Source organism: Maylandia zebra, linkage group LG6, assembly GCF_041146795.1.
Source record: "Maylandia zebra isolate NMK-2024a linkage group LG6, Mzebra_GT3a, whole genome shotgun sequence".
Classification (NCBI taxonomy): domain Eukaryota; kingdom Metazoa; phylum Chordata; class Actinopteri; order Cichliformes; family Cichlidae; genus Maylandia; species Maylandia zebra.
The window spans coordinates 11,316,726-11,334,592 of NC_135172.1; the positions used below are offsets into that span (position 1 = coordinate 11,316,726).

Here is a 17,867-nt window from a genome sequence, read left to right on the forward strand (position 1 = left end):
TGCCACAAACAACAGAGGCTGTATTCGCACATCTGTGTCCCCCAGTGTCACGGACAGCTGTGCAAGCTGTTCTGCTCTGTCTGGTTCTGCAGTAGTTCACCTGCTCAAACACATGTGCGTGTATGTGGTTTCTATCCTTCCTGTCTGACATACCAGGAATTTTATGCTGAACCTTCAGAACTGACAGCAAGCAGCGCTGTAAACGTGATACGCTTTCAAGTTGATACATGCACACAAACTGTATATGCACCATGCTTTCATTATTACATTTGAGAGGTCACACTTCATCCTGTCATTGACAGCAGAGTGATCCCAAGGTCTGCCAATTTGCTAGTGTGTAAGTATACGTGCATGTGTGTGCATGCGGTCTAAGAATAGCTAAAGAGGGATGCCTGCTTCCTCTGTCTTCCCTCAGCAGTGAGGAAGAATCTAACGTGACTCCCGGCTTCCATAGTGGTCCATCAAGCCATGACCCCAAAATGAGCTTCCTGGAAAACATTCACTGTCTACAGCGAGAGTGCATTTATCTTCAAGTCACCAAGCTTCTCAGTTCAAAGCAAAAATAGTTTTTTCTCCCCAATAGAGCAGGATGACTTTCTAAAGGCCAGTAAAATAAAGCCCTTTGATGCTCTTTTTTAAAAAGAAAAAGAGAAACATGCCATAATAGTCCATCTTTAAAGCCTTGTAGGTAAAGTTCTGTACCAGAGGATAATGTAAATCTTACTAGTACTTTTAGATATTCAAAGTGCTGACGGCTTATCTCAGCAGGATGAAAAATAATTTGCCTGCAGTCCTTTTGAAAACATGTGAAACAAACGTGATAAGAATCAGCTTGTCCTGATGCTGCGGCAGTGTGTGAGGACAAACCAAGGTATTTTGCATATTTTGCACATTCTGACATTCTCGGTAGAGCAAGAAATCTGAATTTGTCGTTTTTTTAATGTGTCTGACAGACAGTCCATCTCTATCTTGGTAACAGGTGGAGTTCACCTTGTCTAAACAACTGAAGCAGCGCAGCCAGTGAAGTGCTTTCAAAATGCAATCAAAGGATTGTCTGGACTTTCTGCTTCTGTTTGGTTTGTGCTGTTTGCTAACCCCCACCCCCAGTCGTTCAATCTAAACTATAATCCAACCAGCAAATGCTTAGACTTTTTAGTGAAACTGTTTGTTTGAGCTCTGACTCTTAACTTTATAAAGCGGGCTGAATTTGCTGAACACATCTCTTTTCTCATTCTCATATTCTAAAAGTGCCGCAGTGGATTATCACTGAGATGAAAGGAAAAATTCCCCAGCTGAACCACACAGCTGCATTTTAATATATGGCGTAAAGACTTTGTCACCAAATATGACAGTTTGACATTATGAACACAGACTGAGACTGAGATTTATTCAGATGGAAATAATATTCGATCTATTATAGTACAGACTTTCCCTTTAAGAGCACCCACAGGCTCTTGGGTTTCCTTGCGACTAATAAGAAGGTGGCAAAAAGAGAAAACCGAACCCCCGGAGAAAATTTTATGACTTTTACGTCAATTGCAACTTGGCAACATAAAGATACAGACTTCCGCAGGAAAACCTTCAAAATAAAATTTTCCCACGCCGTATATATTAATAAATGAAACGCTGTGTCTTAGAATTTAGTGGAAATTCGTGATTTGAGTGGATTTCCACGTAGAATATCGCTATATCATGATAAATACGAGGCTGAATGACTATCAAACCACGAATAGTTTCTTTTTTAAATTTCAAATAAGATGCTTTCCGGTACGAGTTCATTCCATCAGTCGAGCTTGATTATTAAACTTCAAGCTGTTTCGATTCGGAAAAGCGACTCGCCGCTCGAGTCGCAATCAGAGAGGAGAGAGGCACGACGGGAGAGAACAACCTGATCCAGCGGATGAACGAGCGTGCGAGCGCCCGGAGGAGGAACAGACACGCAGCCAAGCACGAGACATAAAAGAGCCGCTATTAACGAGAAACGCGCTCGGGTTTTGCAGTGAGATAAACGCGCTGGGATAAGAATATTCTGACTTTTATTTCACAGCAGAGTCCAGAGAATTACGCGCGACGCGCAAGTCCAAGGTGAACCAACTTTTACGCACGGACCTTTGGAGATGTGGGGCTCAAAATGTTACCATGAAGTTGCATCATTGTTACATTTAACTGCAGTTTTGGAGCGAGAACTTGCGATTTAATCAGTTTTACTGGATTTTTTTTTTCTTATCCAGAAAGTGGACGAATCGAACACCTTGGCACACGCGCACGAATCTTTTTATTTGCATATTTGGAGGACGTTATTTGGACTGTCTTTTGCATTACATGCTGATATAACAGAAACTGTGTAGCTGCATTTTTTGTTGTTTCCCAACACCCGGCGTTACGCACTTAGCGCACTGTAAGGTACCCTTGACGTCTCCCGAGTTTTCTAAAAAAGCGGTATGGACAGAGTCAGACGTCTAGCCTGCGCGTGAGTCACCGTGAGCAAACATTTGGACAAGCGGCGCTTGTAGGCAGTGACACATTTTGGGATATTTAACAGTGCGTGCTTTGCACCAGAGGTCAGCACACAACACCGGGAGGACGCTCGGTGCAGCCGGGGGATTGGACACCGAAGTGCTAAATGCCCAGCCGGTCGCTTGCGGCTCCTCTGGCTGGGCGGAAACATGAGGTCCTGGGTCCTGGTGCTGCTGCTGGCTGCGCTTTTGGCGGCCCGTCTCCGGCTCGGCAGCGCTGAGGTAAGACTGTGGGACTTGCTGGTAAATATTTACGAGAGGACACAGGTTAAGAATCAATATAGTCGCACTGTTGATTTAAGGATGATGGAGGTAGTAAGACCGAGGTGATCTGTCTTGAAAAGCAACCACAACAAAATTAATTTTGATTTAAGATTGGTATTTTATATTTGTAGCAAAACTTTTGTCCGCTTTTTTTTTAATTTAAAGGCTTAAACATTATGTCTGCGTGGGAAAAATGGTTGGCTTTAGGGTCACCCGTGAGACATCCAGGACACACTGAGAAGCCTGCAAAAGGTCATGAGTTTGAAACCATTAGCACGTAGATGTTTTGGATGGGACTGGCAGGGATATCTTTCTTATTCTGATCGTTACTAACCTGAGAATACAGTTTTCCAAAGGTAGGATTTAATATCAGTGAAATAACAGTCAACACGGTTGTGAGTTCATGTTCAGACTCTGATATGTCACATAGTGAGCCAACGTGAATTCTTGACTTGTGAGTAAGTGTTTGACTTATATTACTCCCTGAGGTGATTCTGCGAACGGTTGGTGGATGTTTCCTGTTACACATTATGGGCCAAGTAAAAGAGAAAATGTAAAGTTTGTGTGTTTATATGGGTGAACCTGTGCACGAGTCTGTTCAATAATCTCTGTGTGCCTCTGCAGCTTGTGCATTATCTGCTTCTCTCTCTGTCACGTTTTGAGAAGGTCATATTCCCGATGTATTGAGCGTAACAGTGCCACAGAGAGAGCGGGGAAGCCAGGTTGAGGGTGGGCCTTGGCTAGTGGCCCAGCATCAGGAGTTATACCAGTCTAAAGAGCTGGAGCCAAAATCCATCCATCAACATAGCTGTTGTTTTTGTTGTCATGACAAATACACCAAGGACCTCTGTCGCCAGACCTTTAAAATCATCTTTCTATGGAATTGATTCTTTAAGGATTCCCATTTTTCCAGCTGCTATGTATATCTCTGCGAACAGAAATGCATAGTTGGCCAAATAAAGACTGTACATGTATAATTACAGTAAAAAAAAAAACCAAACATAATGTGTAAATACCTTATACATATGTAGTAGTTGTTTGGACTTGGTGTGGACCACTTTAGCACATAATCATGATCACAAGAATATTTAACCAGCTGGGACTTCCCCTTACGAGATGGTGCACAAGTGTTTCGCAGTGTCATTCATTTGTTTGCCTGGAGCCCTGGAAAAAAATAATTCACATCTAAATCACAAAAAAATGTTGGCACCTTCTAAACACCCCCGTGAGTGTTATTTGAGTAAGGTCAAGCTACATTTTTAGCTCTGCTTAAACTCAACGATTAAGTTGATACAAGAAATATAGTGTCACAGTTAACATGCCAAAAGATCTAGCCCAGTGTTGCATGAATGTCACACTTAGTCGTGTTAACACTTCTATTCAGGATAGCCTCCTACATGGTTAGCTCTGTCCAAGGCAACTCAGTACATGCATATATGCAGTATATACATTGTTTGCGTTGTAACACCGTCGAGGTGAATGAAAGTGTGACTAGACCTTAGTTGACCTGAAATTTTGTGTGATCTCCTTTTTACCAATCTTAGGTTCTCTTCCTCAAAACCACATCATCCTGTAAGGGTTGGAACTAACAAATGGAGTCTTCCTTTATACACTTAGAACATTTACTCTGAATAAACGAAGGCTTCAGTGTTGCACAGTTCACCTTTGACAGTGTGCTACTGCTTCAGAGGTTCAGTAACTTCACTGTGTTGAACCCAAGTATGGTGTGAGTTAGATTTGTGGCCCCTAGATTGTAGGCCAGCACACTTGGGTTAATTAGCATTATGAATTTACTTGTTAAGTCAGTGTATCTCTCAGTGTTTGGCCCACTCGTTGCAAAATGAAGTCTTTGGCTGTCTTAGTTTGGTCACATCTATTGGTGGAAAACACTTCAATCACACGGAGGTAATCCAGCTACATCGTGACATTGCAGGTTGATGTTATCAGTTAAACCCCAAATCTTTATTTTAATTTATGTGGCAAGAACTGTTTTTTCTGCCTGCTGTTAAAGGGTAATGCAGTCAAACTGTCACTTCTTTTGCATCATCATGCATCAAACAGGTACAAGTGTGAATGCACACACAGAGTTGTAACATTTCATTTTTAAAAAATCCATTTAAATGGAACTGGAGTCAAATACACAAAAGCCCCCACGCATCAGGTCAGACCTTAATTCTTTCATCTTCTGCTGTTCAAATCACAGATGCTGATTGGTGGCTGCTGAACAGGTTGTTGTCTGACTATTGTCTCTGCGGGCGAGCGGGGATGATTTGCTGCTGCTGCCTGTCGGCTTGATCCATTTTACATAAGAACAACAACTAATCTGCCAGGGATTTCATGGACTTTGTGTCCCGTGTAGCGGTGTGTGTATTTCTGTGGTGTGTGTGCACATCTGGATACGTGACCGGGCGTAGCTGTGTATGTGTTAGCGGACATATGTGCTTGTGTTTTTTTGTATTTGTGTGTACTGCAGAGGGGTTATGCCTCTGAGTGAGTGCATGTGTGTCAAATAGAAAAAGTGCAGTGGCACATAAGAGTATTTGTTTGTAAGCCTGTGCAGTTCATTTTTAGAGAAAAGTCAGTCTTATGTAATGCAGAATGAAAATGAAAAACAATGGAAATATTGTAGACTGTATATAAAAGATGGCAGTAGCCACTGCGATACCGCCGTTGTTTTGTGGGCTACCATTGGAGGGTCCAGCTCTAATATAGTTTAGTTTACTTTTGCAGTATTTTTTAATTTTGTGATGCTTTCTTAAGTTACAGTGTTTTGACCTCTCAGGGCCACCGTAATAATAATAATATATTGATCCCTGTGGGGAAATGCCTCTCTGCATTTCACACAGTGAAGCAATGGGCAGCCACCAATCTAGCACCCAGGGAGCAATGTGCAGGGACAGTACCTTACTCAGGGATAACTCAGGGTAGCCGTGCAGTGGATTTGAATCCCTGACCTTCTGATCATGAGGCCACTGCTCTACCTACTGAGCAATCCCATAAAGATAATAAAGAAGTTAATAAAATAGCAGTCAGGCTTTTACTTTGAAACAGGTTACTAGCCCCTTACATAGTGAAGATTTATCCTGAGTGGTTGAAGTCTATTATTATTTTTATTATTTTTTATCATTAATTCAACTCTATTTGGAGTGAAATGTTTGAAATTGCTTGGGCAAAACTGTCAGGCCAAAATCCAAACAAGACTGCTGAGACAAAGAGAAGCAGCAGCTCACAAGTGAGGAGCTGAGAGGAAAGACGATCTCTCAATTTTGTTTGACAAGTGACTAAATGGCTAATTAAGTTATTATTTCCACCTTTTGGTTACTGTGCAAATAATGTGTGTGTAGAACTCCCTTGAGTTTTCAGTGCGGTTTGATTAATTTATTACGCAACGTGCAAACACAAGATTCACTTAAAAGCCGCCAAATTATAGAAGTGGCACTTGCTGTAATGATCAGACTTGTGTAGCTGCAGTCACTTTGTTCACATCTCCTCCTCCTTCTTATTCTTCCCATCTCAGCTCATCTCTTCTCCCGCCCGTCCGCTCCCCCTTGTCCTCATGTTGGCTCCCCATCCATCATCCGTACCCTCATCTCTGCAGTCATGGTTGGATTGTGTGTGTGTGGGTGTGTGTGTGTGTGTTGGGTGGCGGTCATGATCTTTGTATTCAGCTTGTTTGTATATTTGTGCATAAGTGAGAGAGTTCCCACTGTTGTCTTCAAGTCTATCAGTTTATTTAGTAGTAAGTTGGCAGTCTGCCTCATCTTTGATAAAAGGAGGCATGTGTTGTGATACCACGGTGTGATTATGAGTCAGTAGTGACAGATATAGATTTGCTGTTATTTTGTGTTTATTTTTTTCCAGGGTCTGTGCTTCTGATTCCGTGTGTGTGTGTGTGTGTGTGTGTGTGTGTGTGTGTGTGTGTGAGAGAGCAGTCAGCTGGCCCCATAATTACATTCCATTACACTTCGCCTTTCTCCTCAAACATTCCATGCAAGCTCTTTGCCTTCCAGGCTTCCTCACAGGCCCCATGCAGTGTGTTATCACGAATGTGTGTATGACCTCCTCGCAGACCGTGACATCCTATATACGCTTATTTTAACCCATAAGCTCAGCCACACACACTCAGCAGAAAATAGATTTGTATAAGCCAGGATATTTAATTTATTGTGCTGAGCGATTTGAGCGATTTTCTGCTCAAACCACTGTTTTTAACTTGTCCTCTCATTCGTGTTCCTTATTTTTATAACCAGGGGGTTGTTGCATGTCCAAGTGAGAAACTATTCCCTGTCTCACTGCTCAGCTCTCTAATTTCTCTGTGAGTGTTTGTGCCTGCATGTGTTTGTGTGCATTTGCAATTAGCACTAGGGCTGTAATGAGAGCTTCTTGCATAGAGGAAACAGCCTGTGTGAGTGCAAGTTTGTGGCAGTGCTCGCTGGACAAATTTGGCAGACAGTTAAGTGGTTAAGCATCTGTACATAAACGGGAAAAGAGGGGGCGAGGTTGTGTGTGTAAGAGACTGTGAGTATGTGTATGTGTGTTTGCTTAACTAGGTCAGCCAGTGGCTCGTGAAAGTCATCCAGGTGTCCTGAGCCATCAACGCCCACAAAGCAGACAGAAGGAGACAAAAGAACAGAAAGCTAGTCGGGGAAATGAACGTATAGGAGGCTATGAAATGATGATAAAAGAAATCATTCTGGATCAGACAGCGGATAGACTTTAAACAGGTGATCATCCTAAGGAAAACATTGATTTTAATTTTAATTCAGTTGTATTTATATAATGCCAAATCACAACATTAGTCACCTCAGGGAGCTTTATATTGTAAAGACCCTACAATAATACAGACAAAGCCCCCTTTTATGAAGCACTTGGTGACAGTGGGAAGGAAAAACTCCTTTTTAACAGGAAGAAGCATGTTGCAGATCCCAGCTCAGAGAGGGGAAGGGGTGAGGAGAAGGAGATGTTACACTGACTAATTTATTTATTCTTAGAGTGTATACAGTCATATCTGTCAGCTCATCTGAGAGACAGTGTTGGTATATTCATGACAAACGGGGAGTCTGTTTGGCAACAAAGAAGCAAACAAATAAAAACCACAGTGATCACTGAGCCTACTGTCATCAGGTAGTTTGAGAGGGAGCTAGGCCACTACACTGCCTCTTAGCTTTGTTTTGAAGCTTTAGAAAATCTTGTCCACTGATGGTAGGCTTGGATTTGGCTAATTGCAGGTTCAGCAGTCCAGCACGGCCTTACCTGGGAGGGTAGGGTTTCAATTGCTTGTTAAGTCTGTACTGACTTATATTTAGCCTGCATGAAGCACATGTAAAACATGTAACGGCTAAGAAGGTGGAAGATGGAGATGGAAGGTTCTTTATTGTGATGGTAGATATGGACTGATTCTTGTGTGGTGCTCTTCTACTCTTTTATACAACGTCTCTCATAAACACACACAATCATATAAGGATTGCTTGTCTGTGTCCAAGTGCTTTCTATCAAACGTTCACACTCCGGTGAACAACTCAGGATTCAGTATCTTGCGTAAGGATACTTTAGCACGTTGACTGGAGGAGCCAGTCGAGCCACCAACCTTCTAATTAACAGATGAGCTGCTCTGCCTCTTCTAGATGTCTGCAGCATTAACATAGCTTTTCCAGACTTACAGCTTGCAAATCAAATATAATCAGAGTGAAGATCTGAATCTTTGCACTTGTGTGTGTGGAAAAACCTAACACGGGTGCTCCTAACAACATTAATGATGCTTCTGCTCAATTTAGGTGCAGAATTGTAACTGAAAACGGCTGCTTTGAAATATAGAAAGGAATAAAGCAGAGAGGGTGCACACTGATGATGCCCCTCGAGTGCACCTCATCAGAAAGATCGGTTTACTGTTAAAATCACAAGAAACATCTCAAGTTTGGCGACCTTTGCATTTGCGAATAAGCTTCACAAAACCATAGGAGACACGTTGAGCAATTGGACAGTAAATCTGTAAAGACACAAGTCTGGTTTTACATAAAACTCATCTGACTAGCTGTGTCAGGAGAGATCCTGATCGTGATGACTGCTGCAGTTGAAGTGTTCACGGGAGATAAAACGGATAATATAAACACGTTTACGGCCACACATTTTTTCATCATCATTAAAGAGACCGTATCTACTTCGCTGCTTTCATTTTCCCGTCTCTCTCTGAGAGTTATCCACATGATCGTAACACTGCCTGATTTGTTTTGGCATTTTTCTGGCATGTGACACTATGAAGTGTTATTCCAACTGCTTGGAGATAGCGCGAACTTAGAGCCAACCACAGCAAAATGTGCCAATGACTTTTGAGTCATCCGCCTTTGATCTCGATAAAGAAACCACAAGGGTCTGCCCTTAAAAACAGCGACGCTGAATCCATAATGAAATCGTGCAGTACTTTTCATTAAAACTTCATTCATTAATACATGACTTCTCTCTCTCTCTCTATTTTTTTTATTTTTTTCGAGTAATAATGAGATTTCTTGCATAACTTAAAGGATATTTTTCATTCCTTTTTGTGTTGTTTTACAACACAAACTTCATGGTTTAGGCTGGTGGACTGCAACTGAACTAAAAGAACAAAAATGGTCAGGATTGATTCAGAGAAAAGGGGAAAAAGTCCTTGTGGGTAAACGGCCAAGGAGGGAGCAACAAACACCAATCACAACCATCATTTCCTTTGATGGAGGAAGCGAAAGTGGAGCAAATTTCAACTGGAGATCAAGGACTGAGATATTGTACGCCAGCCCTCGTGTCTCTCTCAATCCGCCAGCGCACAATTCTGTCTAGTTGTGTAACTGTTGTGATACATTTGCAACTGTCTTCTGCTGTTTCATGCACGTCGATCCTCTTCCTCATTTCGCATTGTGAAAAATAATCACCCAAATTAATCGAAGATCCGAACTCTTTAAAACACAGCGAGCCCGTGTATTCATGGTGTATATGTGTGGTGCTGTTTTCCCATGAATGCATTCTTTCCTCTACAAAGAGGACACTCCCTGCCTCCTGTGTAAAATAATAACTGTGCCACAGTTCAGGGTCAGGCTCTTGGACTTGAAACCCAGACTAGACCTGCATTTCCTTCCCAAACAAGACATGCAGCTAATTGCAATTCAAGATTGACCTTAGCCCTCAAACAGCCAATATAGTTCTTGTGCTGGTGTTGGAGTCGTGCAGGTTTTGTGACAAGGCATTTGACACCAGCTTTGTTTCACTAGCAAAATATCCACGCTGCTAATTGAGAAGGAAAAAAAGGGCAGTTTAGGTTTGACTTGCAGAGCTATCTCCTGATAGGCAAACATGCAAAGTGAGAAAAAACTGCCTTAAAGCAGATATCATAGTTTGTTTACAGATCCTGGGGAGTACTTCTTTATATAACTTTATATGAACATATGAAGCACCATTTCCCTTACTTAAACATGCCTCAACCTTTAGCAAAGTATGTGACAAGAAGGACGATGTATTTGGTGTGGAAGTCCTGATTTGGGACACACATCAGTTAAGTTTCCCATGATGCACTGAGTGTTTCTTCTTGACTCACCTCTTTTCATTCTCCGTGAGTTTATACACTACTCTGCATTTAGTCATTAGTTTTTTATCATTCATTTCTGGCTCTCTTCCACATGGTTCTGCCAGAGGTTTCTTCCTGTTAAAAGAGATTTTTTCCTTCCCACTGTCACAAGGTGCCTGCTCACTCTGGGGTTATCTGTTGTTGGGGTTTCGTCTCTGTTTTGGGTATTGAATTGAACAGGATGCAATGTCACTTTGATTAGCGGCTTGGTAATCTTGCGTATCAAAGTCACTTTGAGAAAGATGCTGAAATTCAAAAACCTCCATGTATCCATGTGTGTTCTATTTGCCGTAGGGCTTACCTCACAATAGAAGTTGTTTCCAAGCAAATTATTATGATTTACTACAAATGCTTGTGTTTGTCTCAACAGGGCGATCCACTCCCTTCATCTCTGGTCGACCTGGTGAGGAACTCTCCCATCTCCTCTGTGGAAGACCTGAAGCTACTTCTGCAGGAGGAGACCGATGCAATAGGTACTAATGACCACAACGCACACATGCACACACGCACACACGCACATATACAGAAAGTAATAAGACTGACGTGGAGGAGGTAAGCATTTGGGTGTACCCACAGAACAGTTTGATGACAAGAGGAAAGATGGGAGGAGAGAGTAGCAGTGACCTTGTGTGTTTGACAAACTGAAAAGGAGAGAGAGAGAGAGAGAGAGAGAGAAAGAAAAGCCTTCAACACAAGGTCACTACATTGTTCTCCTGCTCTGGATTCCTCTCTTGGTTTTGAGTTATGGATGTTTGTATAACAGGCACAGACCTCCCCCCGCTATGCCTGCACCCTCAAACAGAGTCCAAACTAAGTTGTCCACAAATGCGCACCAGCGGGTGATTAAAAAATTAATTATAGTCTTACCCTTTAGAGGACTCAAGTCACAGATACATATATTAATAGACAGACTTTTGATCATAATGCATAAATAAAACAGTGACATAACGTCAACCACAGAGAGGAACCAGCAATGGGAAGGATGCTCAGAAACAGGACACGAGGAAGTGACTCAAAGTTTGTTTTTATGGCAGATCAAACTATTTTTTCCCTTTTTTGGCTGAAGCCAGTTATTTTTTGAGTTTTAGTTTTATCAAGATTCTGAGATGACAAAGTACGAATGACTCATTTTACTGCCTTTTTTTCTTCTTTTTTAAATTCTATCATGACTCAGTGGATGTTGGAACTCTGCTTCAGGTCTATCTTATTTAAGTTTGCTTTGTTCCAAACTTGAATCACTGAATTTTTCTCTGGTACTACTGAATGGTTAACGTTTGGGCTTTTCCCTGCACAAATAGGTTACAAAAGTTGTTTGACATCTTCAAAATGAGTGACGTAAGCCTGAGCTGTACTTTGTATTTAGTGCAAATTATCCATTAAACTTTTATTGTGTATTGATAAATACAATACACAATAATAAACAATAATGCTGTGTTTAAAATCAATGAGGCAAAGAGTTGAACAGTTGAAGAGTTGACTGCTTTATGATGTGAAACTGGTGTAAACACCATCATGTGAAATGCTATTGTTACCATTCTTTTTGTTAGCTAAAATGCTAGCAAAGCTAGTACTGTTACTGTTAGCATTTAGGCACATGTGTTCATTAGCATTATGCTATGCTCAGAAATATATTTTTCTCAGTTTTGCATTTTCCATTTTCTCTGCAGAAGAGTTTCTTGTTATCGCTGTGTAAATATATGTACTCACTTTAATAAAAACATGAAAGTCTTGGCCCTCAGAAAGAGATTTAACATGAAATAAAATGCTATCAGAATTAGCAGAATGAGCTACACAGCCTGCTGATTAGCCGGCTAGCAAAAATTAAATGAGTCAGATATTAATATATGAATGAGGACGACAAGATTCAGCTCTCCAATCCAATTAGAAACAGACAAATATTCAGATAAAATGAGAAATTAGCCTCTGAGAACCTAACGATCTGCTCTCTGTCTGAACCAGGCAATTAATTTGTGCTGCCAAATAGCACTTCATACATTAATGTACTGCACGTAGACACACGGAGTAGCCACATGCAATCTATACCCAGGGATATAATTAGGGCTTAGAGGGTAGAGTGTGAAATGACGACATATGTGAGAGTGCAAACATACGCTCACAGTTCCATGCATGAGCTATATTTAACTGCTCATATCTCGCCTCAACAGTATTCTTGACAGCAGCGAGACAAATTGTAGCAGAAAATAGCCTAATTGTTTTAGTGGAGGAAAAAAATGGCTTCCTTTGTGTAGTGAACAATGAGTTTAGCTAAAAACTGCCCTAACGGACTTGCATGTTACAGGGTTTCTGTTGCCTGTGAAAGTGCTTGCTTAATTTTACCCAAGACTGCTATTAAGTTCACTGCTAACTTTCATCCTTTGATCCCCTCTCCTTTCTTCTTTTGCAGAAGAGGAAGAGGACGTGCATGATATTATCCCAAAAGGCACCCATGGTCGCTACATTAGAAGTCTTGGTAAGTTTCTGCATCTACCTTTTATCCCTCAAAATCTTTTATTTATTTATTTTTATTTTTTTTAACCTCGTATGCTAGTTCTACTATAACTCACAAATTCATCCATGCCTTTGCCTCTCTTCTCTCCTAACAGTGGAGGCGCAGCCAGCCCAGCAGGCGGCCTGTAAAGTGCGAACAGAGGTGATGGAAGTAACGAGGTCTATGCTAGATCGCCGCAATGCCAACTTCTTATTGTGGCCGCCATGTGTGGAGGTGCAGCGGTGTTCAGGTTGCTGCAACAGTCCACGGATGGAGTGTGTCCCTATAGTCACCTCCACCAGATACCTACAGGTATGCAGATCATGCAGCTCCCATTAATGACTTCAGGGAGTAACTGAGAGTCACAAGTGGTTAATATTGTCTAATATATGGTTTTGGATGCACATTTACAGAATTATATAACATATTAGCCAGTTTAAAGGAGTACAAAGGCTAAAAGCTAGCCTAAGGTCTGAGTTGTGATTTTTATTTGATTGCCTTAAGTGACTTAGACTGACATTGTTAATTTATTTGCAACCTGAGTCTATGCATGACGCTTAAAGAACAGGTAAATCAACATTTTTTTCTTTTTAAAAAGAGAAAACAAGTCTTGACTAGGATCCATCAAATAGCCTGGAAATGCTAACGTGTCTGAAAGTGTCAACAGCAATTAGAGCTCTTTGCTACTCATTCAAAAACTTCCTCATTAAAAATACAGAGATAATTTCACAGTTTAGTTCTGTATTTCTGATTTTTTTAAAATCACAATCAGTTGTGCTAATTTTGTGATCTTTTTCCACCTTTTTTATGCCAGGTGATAAAGATTCAGTACATTAACAAGAAGCCCCATTATGAAAAACCCATCATCCCAGTGGAAGATCACGTCAGCTGCAGGTGCCAGAGCCTGTCCTCCTTTTCCTCCTCATCTGTTCCCTCTAACCCCATTCCTCCTCCACCTCCCCCACAACAGCCGCCACTGTCCTCCCACGTTCCCCGGCTCGTTCAGCCCCCTTCACCCAAGACTCAGACCTCCAAGGCTGACCTCCATCGCCACGATGACCTAAAGTACAACCAGCAGCATTACGGTCCTGAAGAGCGTGAGCCGGCGGTGAGGCAGTGGCAGCATGGCAGTTACACCCAGCTTGTACACTGGACCCAGCCCAGGGTGCATCAGATACCCCAGCCTGGGTTGCCCAGGCCGGTCAGCAGCTGGCCATCTGAAGCGAGGGCGGAGCACAGTGTCATGGGAAGTACACAGCAAGTGGGGCACGGTAGTGGGTTTGAAGGGAGCAGGGAGGAAAGTGGTGTGCATACATCACACAGTGGGGGCCAAGTGCATCATCCCGATCACGCAAAGAGGCAGCAACAGTTGTTAGAGCATCAGCAAAGGCATCAGCATCATCAGCATCATCATCATCATCATCATCAGTCACATTATCCACAGCAGTACAACCACGGAGCAACGGAGGACCGAGAGCTGAGAACGCAGTATCGCCTCGACACTCCCCAGTCAGACAGTGCCTCACCCCCTGCCAGCCAAACCGAGCCACCCAAATTTGAAGAAACCTCCACCCTTCCATTAACAACCATTCAGAAAGACTTTGTGACCAGCCAAAAAAGTATAGAGGTCACAAATCACAAACAGGCTGAGACTGAAACAGCCAGTCAAAAAGAAGGGAACGAGAGGGAGGAAAGTGGCTCAGCTAACAGCGGGGACTCGGCCACCACAGAGCTGGCCAATCAGGGGAAGAAAAAAGACTCTAATGTGACCGGTGAGGACGGTCGCTTAACAGAGGCAGAAAGGAGGCAGAAACTTCTGGAGCTGGTACAGAGAGAACCGAGTGAGCAGACTCATCTACATCCGCTTCATCCTCACCAGAGACCAAAGCCAACTACATTTAAAACAGGTACTGTTCAAATATGTGTGTGTGTGTGTGTGTGTGTGTGTGTGTGTGTGTGTGTGTGTGTGTGTGTGTGTGTGTGTGTGTGTCTGTGTATAAACAGCATTTTTGAAAATTGAATTAAAAAACCAAATTGTTTTTTTTAATACATTTTTAAGTGGAAGGTGTGAAAAGCAAACTCACTGCTGGACAGATTTTTGGATACACACCACCACCCTGGATGTGTGGATTGTACTCAGTGTTAACAATCATTTTAGTTTTTACTGGAAAGACATATCTTGGTGGCCAGTGCTCTGTTTTTTCATATTTCGCACCTTTAAGGAACGTGGTCAGGATCCACATTAAAATCTAGCCGGCTCTTTCTTTACTCGTGTTCCACTGCTCCAGCAAGTTGCATGCAATTTGACAGTCAAGCAAACAAATGCCACCTGTCACACAACTCCACTGTAAGTTTTACCTCGTGCGCGTTCCCAGGCAGGAAGCAGCTCAGAGTACATGTATGACTGAACAACATGGCCACATGTGTCCTGCCATTCTTCCTCAATCCCCTGAGAGCTCTGCAGTCAGAAGGCTGAACTTCTGACTGTGGGAAAACCTGCAGGCAGCCACAGGCTTTGTTACACAGGCTTCAAAGTTATCTGGTGCCCTGCAGGGTACAATTGGAGCCACTGCACAATTTCTATACCATGTGTTAATTCTTTGCTTCACTTACTTGTGCAAGAAAAGGTTCTGTGTTCAAACTTGGCCAAACAACTGCAGAAAAAAGTTGACTCATTCTGTTTCTACTGCCTGTTTTATCTCTTCCAGCTTCCTCTACGGCGGCTCCCATTTCGCCTTCAGCCCGTAAAGCTCCGTTTCGTCCCGCTTCACCACGCCGCAGGAGGAAGAACCGCAAACGCATCAGCAAAGCAGCCATTAGAGCTATGATCATGTAAACCTGCGAGGTAAGATCAAGGAGACAGACAGGGTTAAGGGTTAAGAGAGAGGTGAATATAAAGCTTTGTAGAAGGGACAATATTGTTTAACGTGAGGGTGGTAATCTGTGCACTGGTACTTGGAAGTCTTAAATGGAAGCTGAATGGATGCTGGGATCGCTGATAAAATAATTGAGCCATTGTCTGTGAAGGTTCTCAGTCATCCAGGTCATTGTAGTCTAAGGAGCTTGGAAAGAAAAGCGTCTGGACTTCTTTAAATGGCTTGAAGACATTTCACCTCTCATCCGAGAAGCTTCTTCGGTTCTAGGGTCAAATGGTGGAGAGACCCAGATTTAACCCCTGTGGGAGTATCCCCCCTTAGCTCATGTGATTAGGTAGAGGATCATTAGGGGGTCCTATTCCCCCTCCTGGGGGAATACTCCCACAGGGGTTAAATCTGGGTCTCTCCACCATTTGACCCTAGAACTGAAGAAGCTTCTCGGATGAAACGTGAAACGTCTTCAAGACTAATTGAGCCATTATTTTAATTACTAGTGTTAATATTTTGTTCGATAAAACGCTAAATGTAAAAATTCTGAAATCCATCTGCCACTGCTGGGTTCTGTCAGTAATTAGTAATACAGGAATTTGTCCATATTTAGTCTTCAGAGTTTTGTGGCAGCCAGCATTTAAATTCAAGATTCAAGATTCAAGTATTACATTTCGCTGCGTGTTATACTTGTATAACTATGCATGTGACGAATAAAGAATCTTGAATCAGCAGCAGGCTTCAAAAGCTAATACGCAGAAACAACAAAACATAAATTTGGTAAAAGTAAGGGCAAACCTATTATGTAGGGATATGCAACATACCCTGTAACCCAAGGGTTATTAGGTAAATATTATATCAGTGTAGACAAAAAGCTGACAGTGAACGTATGTGACTTATCCGACTTTTCTTTTGCCTTTCTAACAGGAAGATTTCAGCCAGAAACATTGCTCCAAAGGAATGTGGAAACACCAGAAGAATGGGTTTCTTAAACGTTGGACAGTCCGGACTGTGTGGACAGAGCTGAGGGTGCAAACAGTGCTGCTGTTTTCAATGGACGGCTTCACACGGAGTCACCTGCTCCAGAGATGCCGCGGCCCATCCAGCGTTAAGGATTTTATAAAAGTGCAATCATATGAACTCTGTGGACCAGAGGGTGTTTGACACACTGGATTTTATTTGGTTGAACCACAAGTCCAGCTGATCTGGACTGATGAGTGGAAGTGTGTGAGGTGCTGAAACAGAGTCGACTCTTTTTGCAGTTTGCAGCCATTGATTGGCGACTGTAACACCTTTCACTTCAACTTTGTGGTTCATCAGATGGAGAACCCGACTTGGACTTGGAAGTTAAGTGTTTGGGTCTCGATTTGAGACTGGAGACGTGGAGAACTGGATTTTTACACTGGGGTGATAACTGGAAACTGCAGAGTGCAGCTCAGGCCTCAATGCCAAACCTTACTCTTATCCTAAAATGTCTAAAGTTATCTAACACTGGAGTAGCCGTACACTGACCATACAACACTGACTTTAGAGAAGTGCTCTACCGTGTACTGTAGCTAAATATACTGGAAAATATCGATAACCTGCTCATTTTGTACTACTGCCAGATCAAAATGGAATGGAATAACAGCTAAATGCCTGCTTAGATAACCTGCTATGAATATCCACATTAAAGCAAGTCTTAAAGACCTGGCCTGTTAGAGATCGCTGTGAGCCAGTTATAGCCAACACTGTATTGTATAAATGCTTTTAGAAAATGATCTCCACGGGGAAAAAAAGAAAAACTTTATTTCTTAACTTATTTAAAAAAAGGGGGGATGTGAAATCCTCTGGTTCTCAAGTGTAATTATTGTTGTTTCAGATTATAATTATTGGTTGTACAACTGTTACTGTAATGAATGTTATTTTTAATATAAAATAAAAATATTGAATGAATATTTTGTTTTCACTTGACTGTTCATGCATGCATGAGTCTCTAAATGGAGGTGAACGCATGCCTAATACAAGTGCACGTTCACGTGCATGTTCAGCTGTGTGCATGCGCCAATAAATCAGACCGAACCGATAATCCTCACCCTATGACTGCACGTCCTGCAGCTCTGTCATGCAAAGCAAGGTAGGGGTCAGCAGAAATGTCTGGTTGC

The 17,867-nt window shown here is 42.2% G+C and overlaps 1 protein-coding gene across 1 annotated transcript; it reads left to right on the top strand.

The window, feature by feature from the left end:
• The first annotated feature begins 1,846 nt into the window (after positions 1-1,846).
• On the top strand, positions 1,847-17,658 carry pdgfba (platelet-derived growth factor beta polypeptide a). Its single transcript, XM_004574529.2, has 7 exons — positions 1,847-2,738; positions 10,742-10,844; positions 12,776-12,841; positions 12,975-13,171; positions 13,674-14,766; positions 15,568-15,704; positions 16,651-17,658. The coding sequence occupies exons 1-6, from the start codon at positions 2,667-2,669 to the stop codon at positions 15,693-15,695; spliced, it is 1,659 nt and encodes a 552-aa protein (XP_004574586.1). The 5' UTR covers positions 1,847-2,666; the 3' UTR covers positions 15,696-15,704; positions 16,651-17,658.
• Positions 17,659-17,867: the final 209 nt, after the last annotated feature.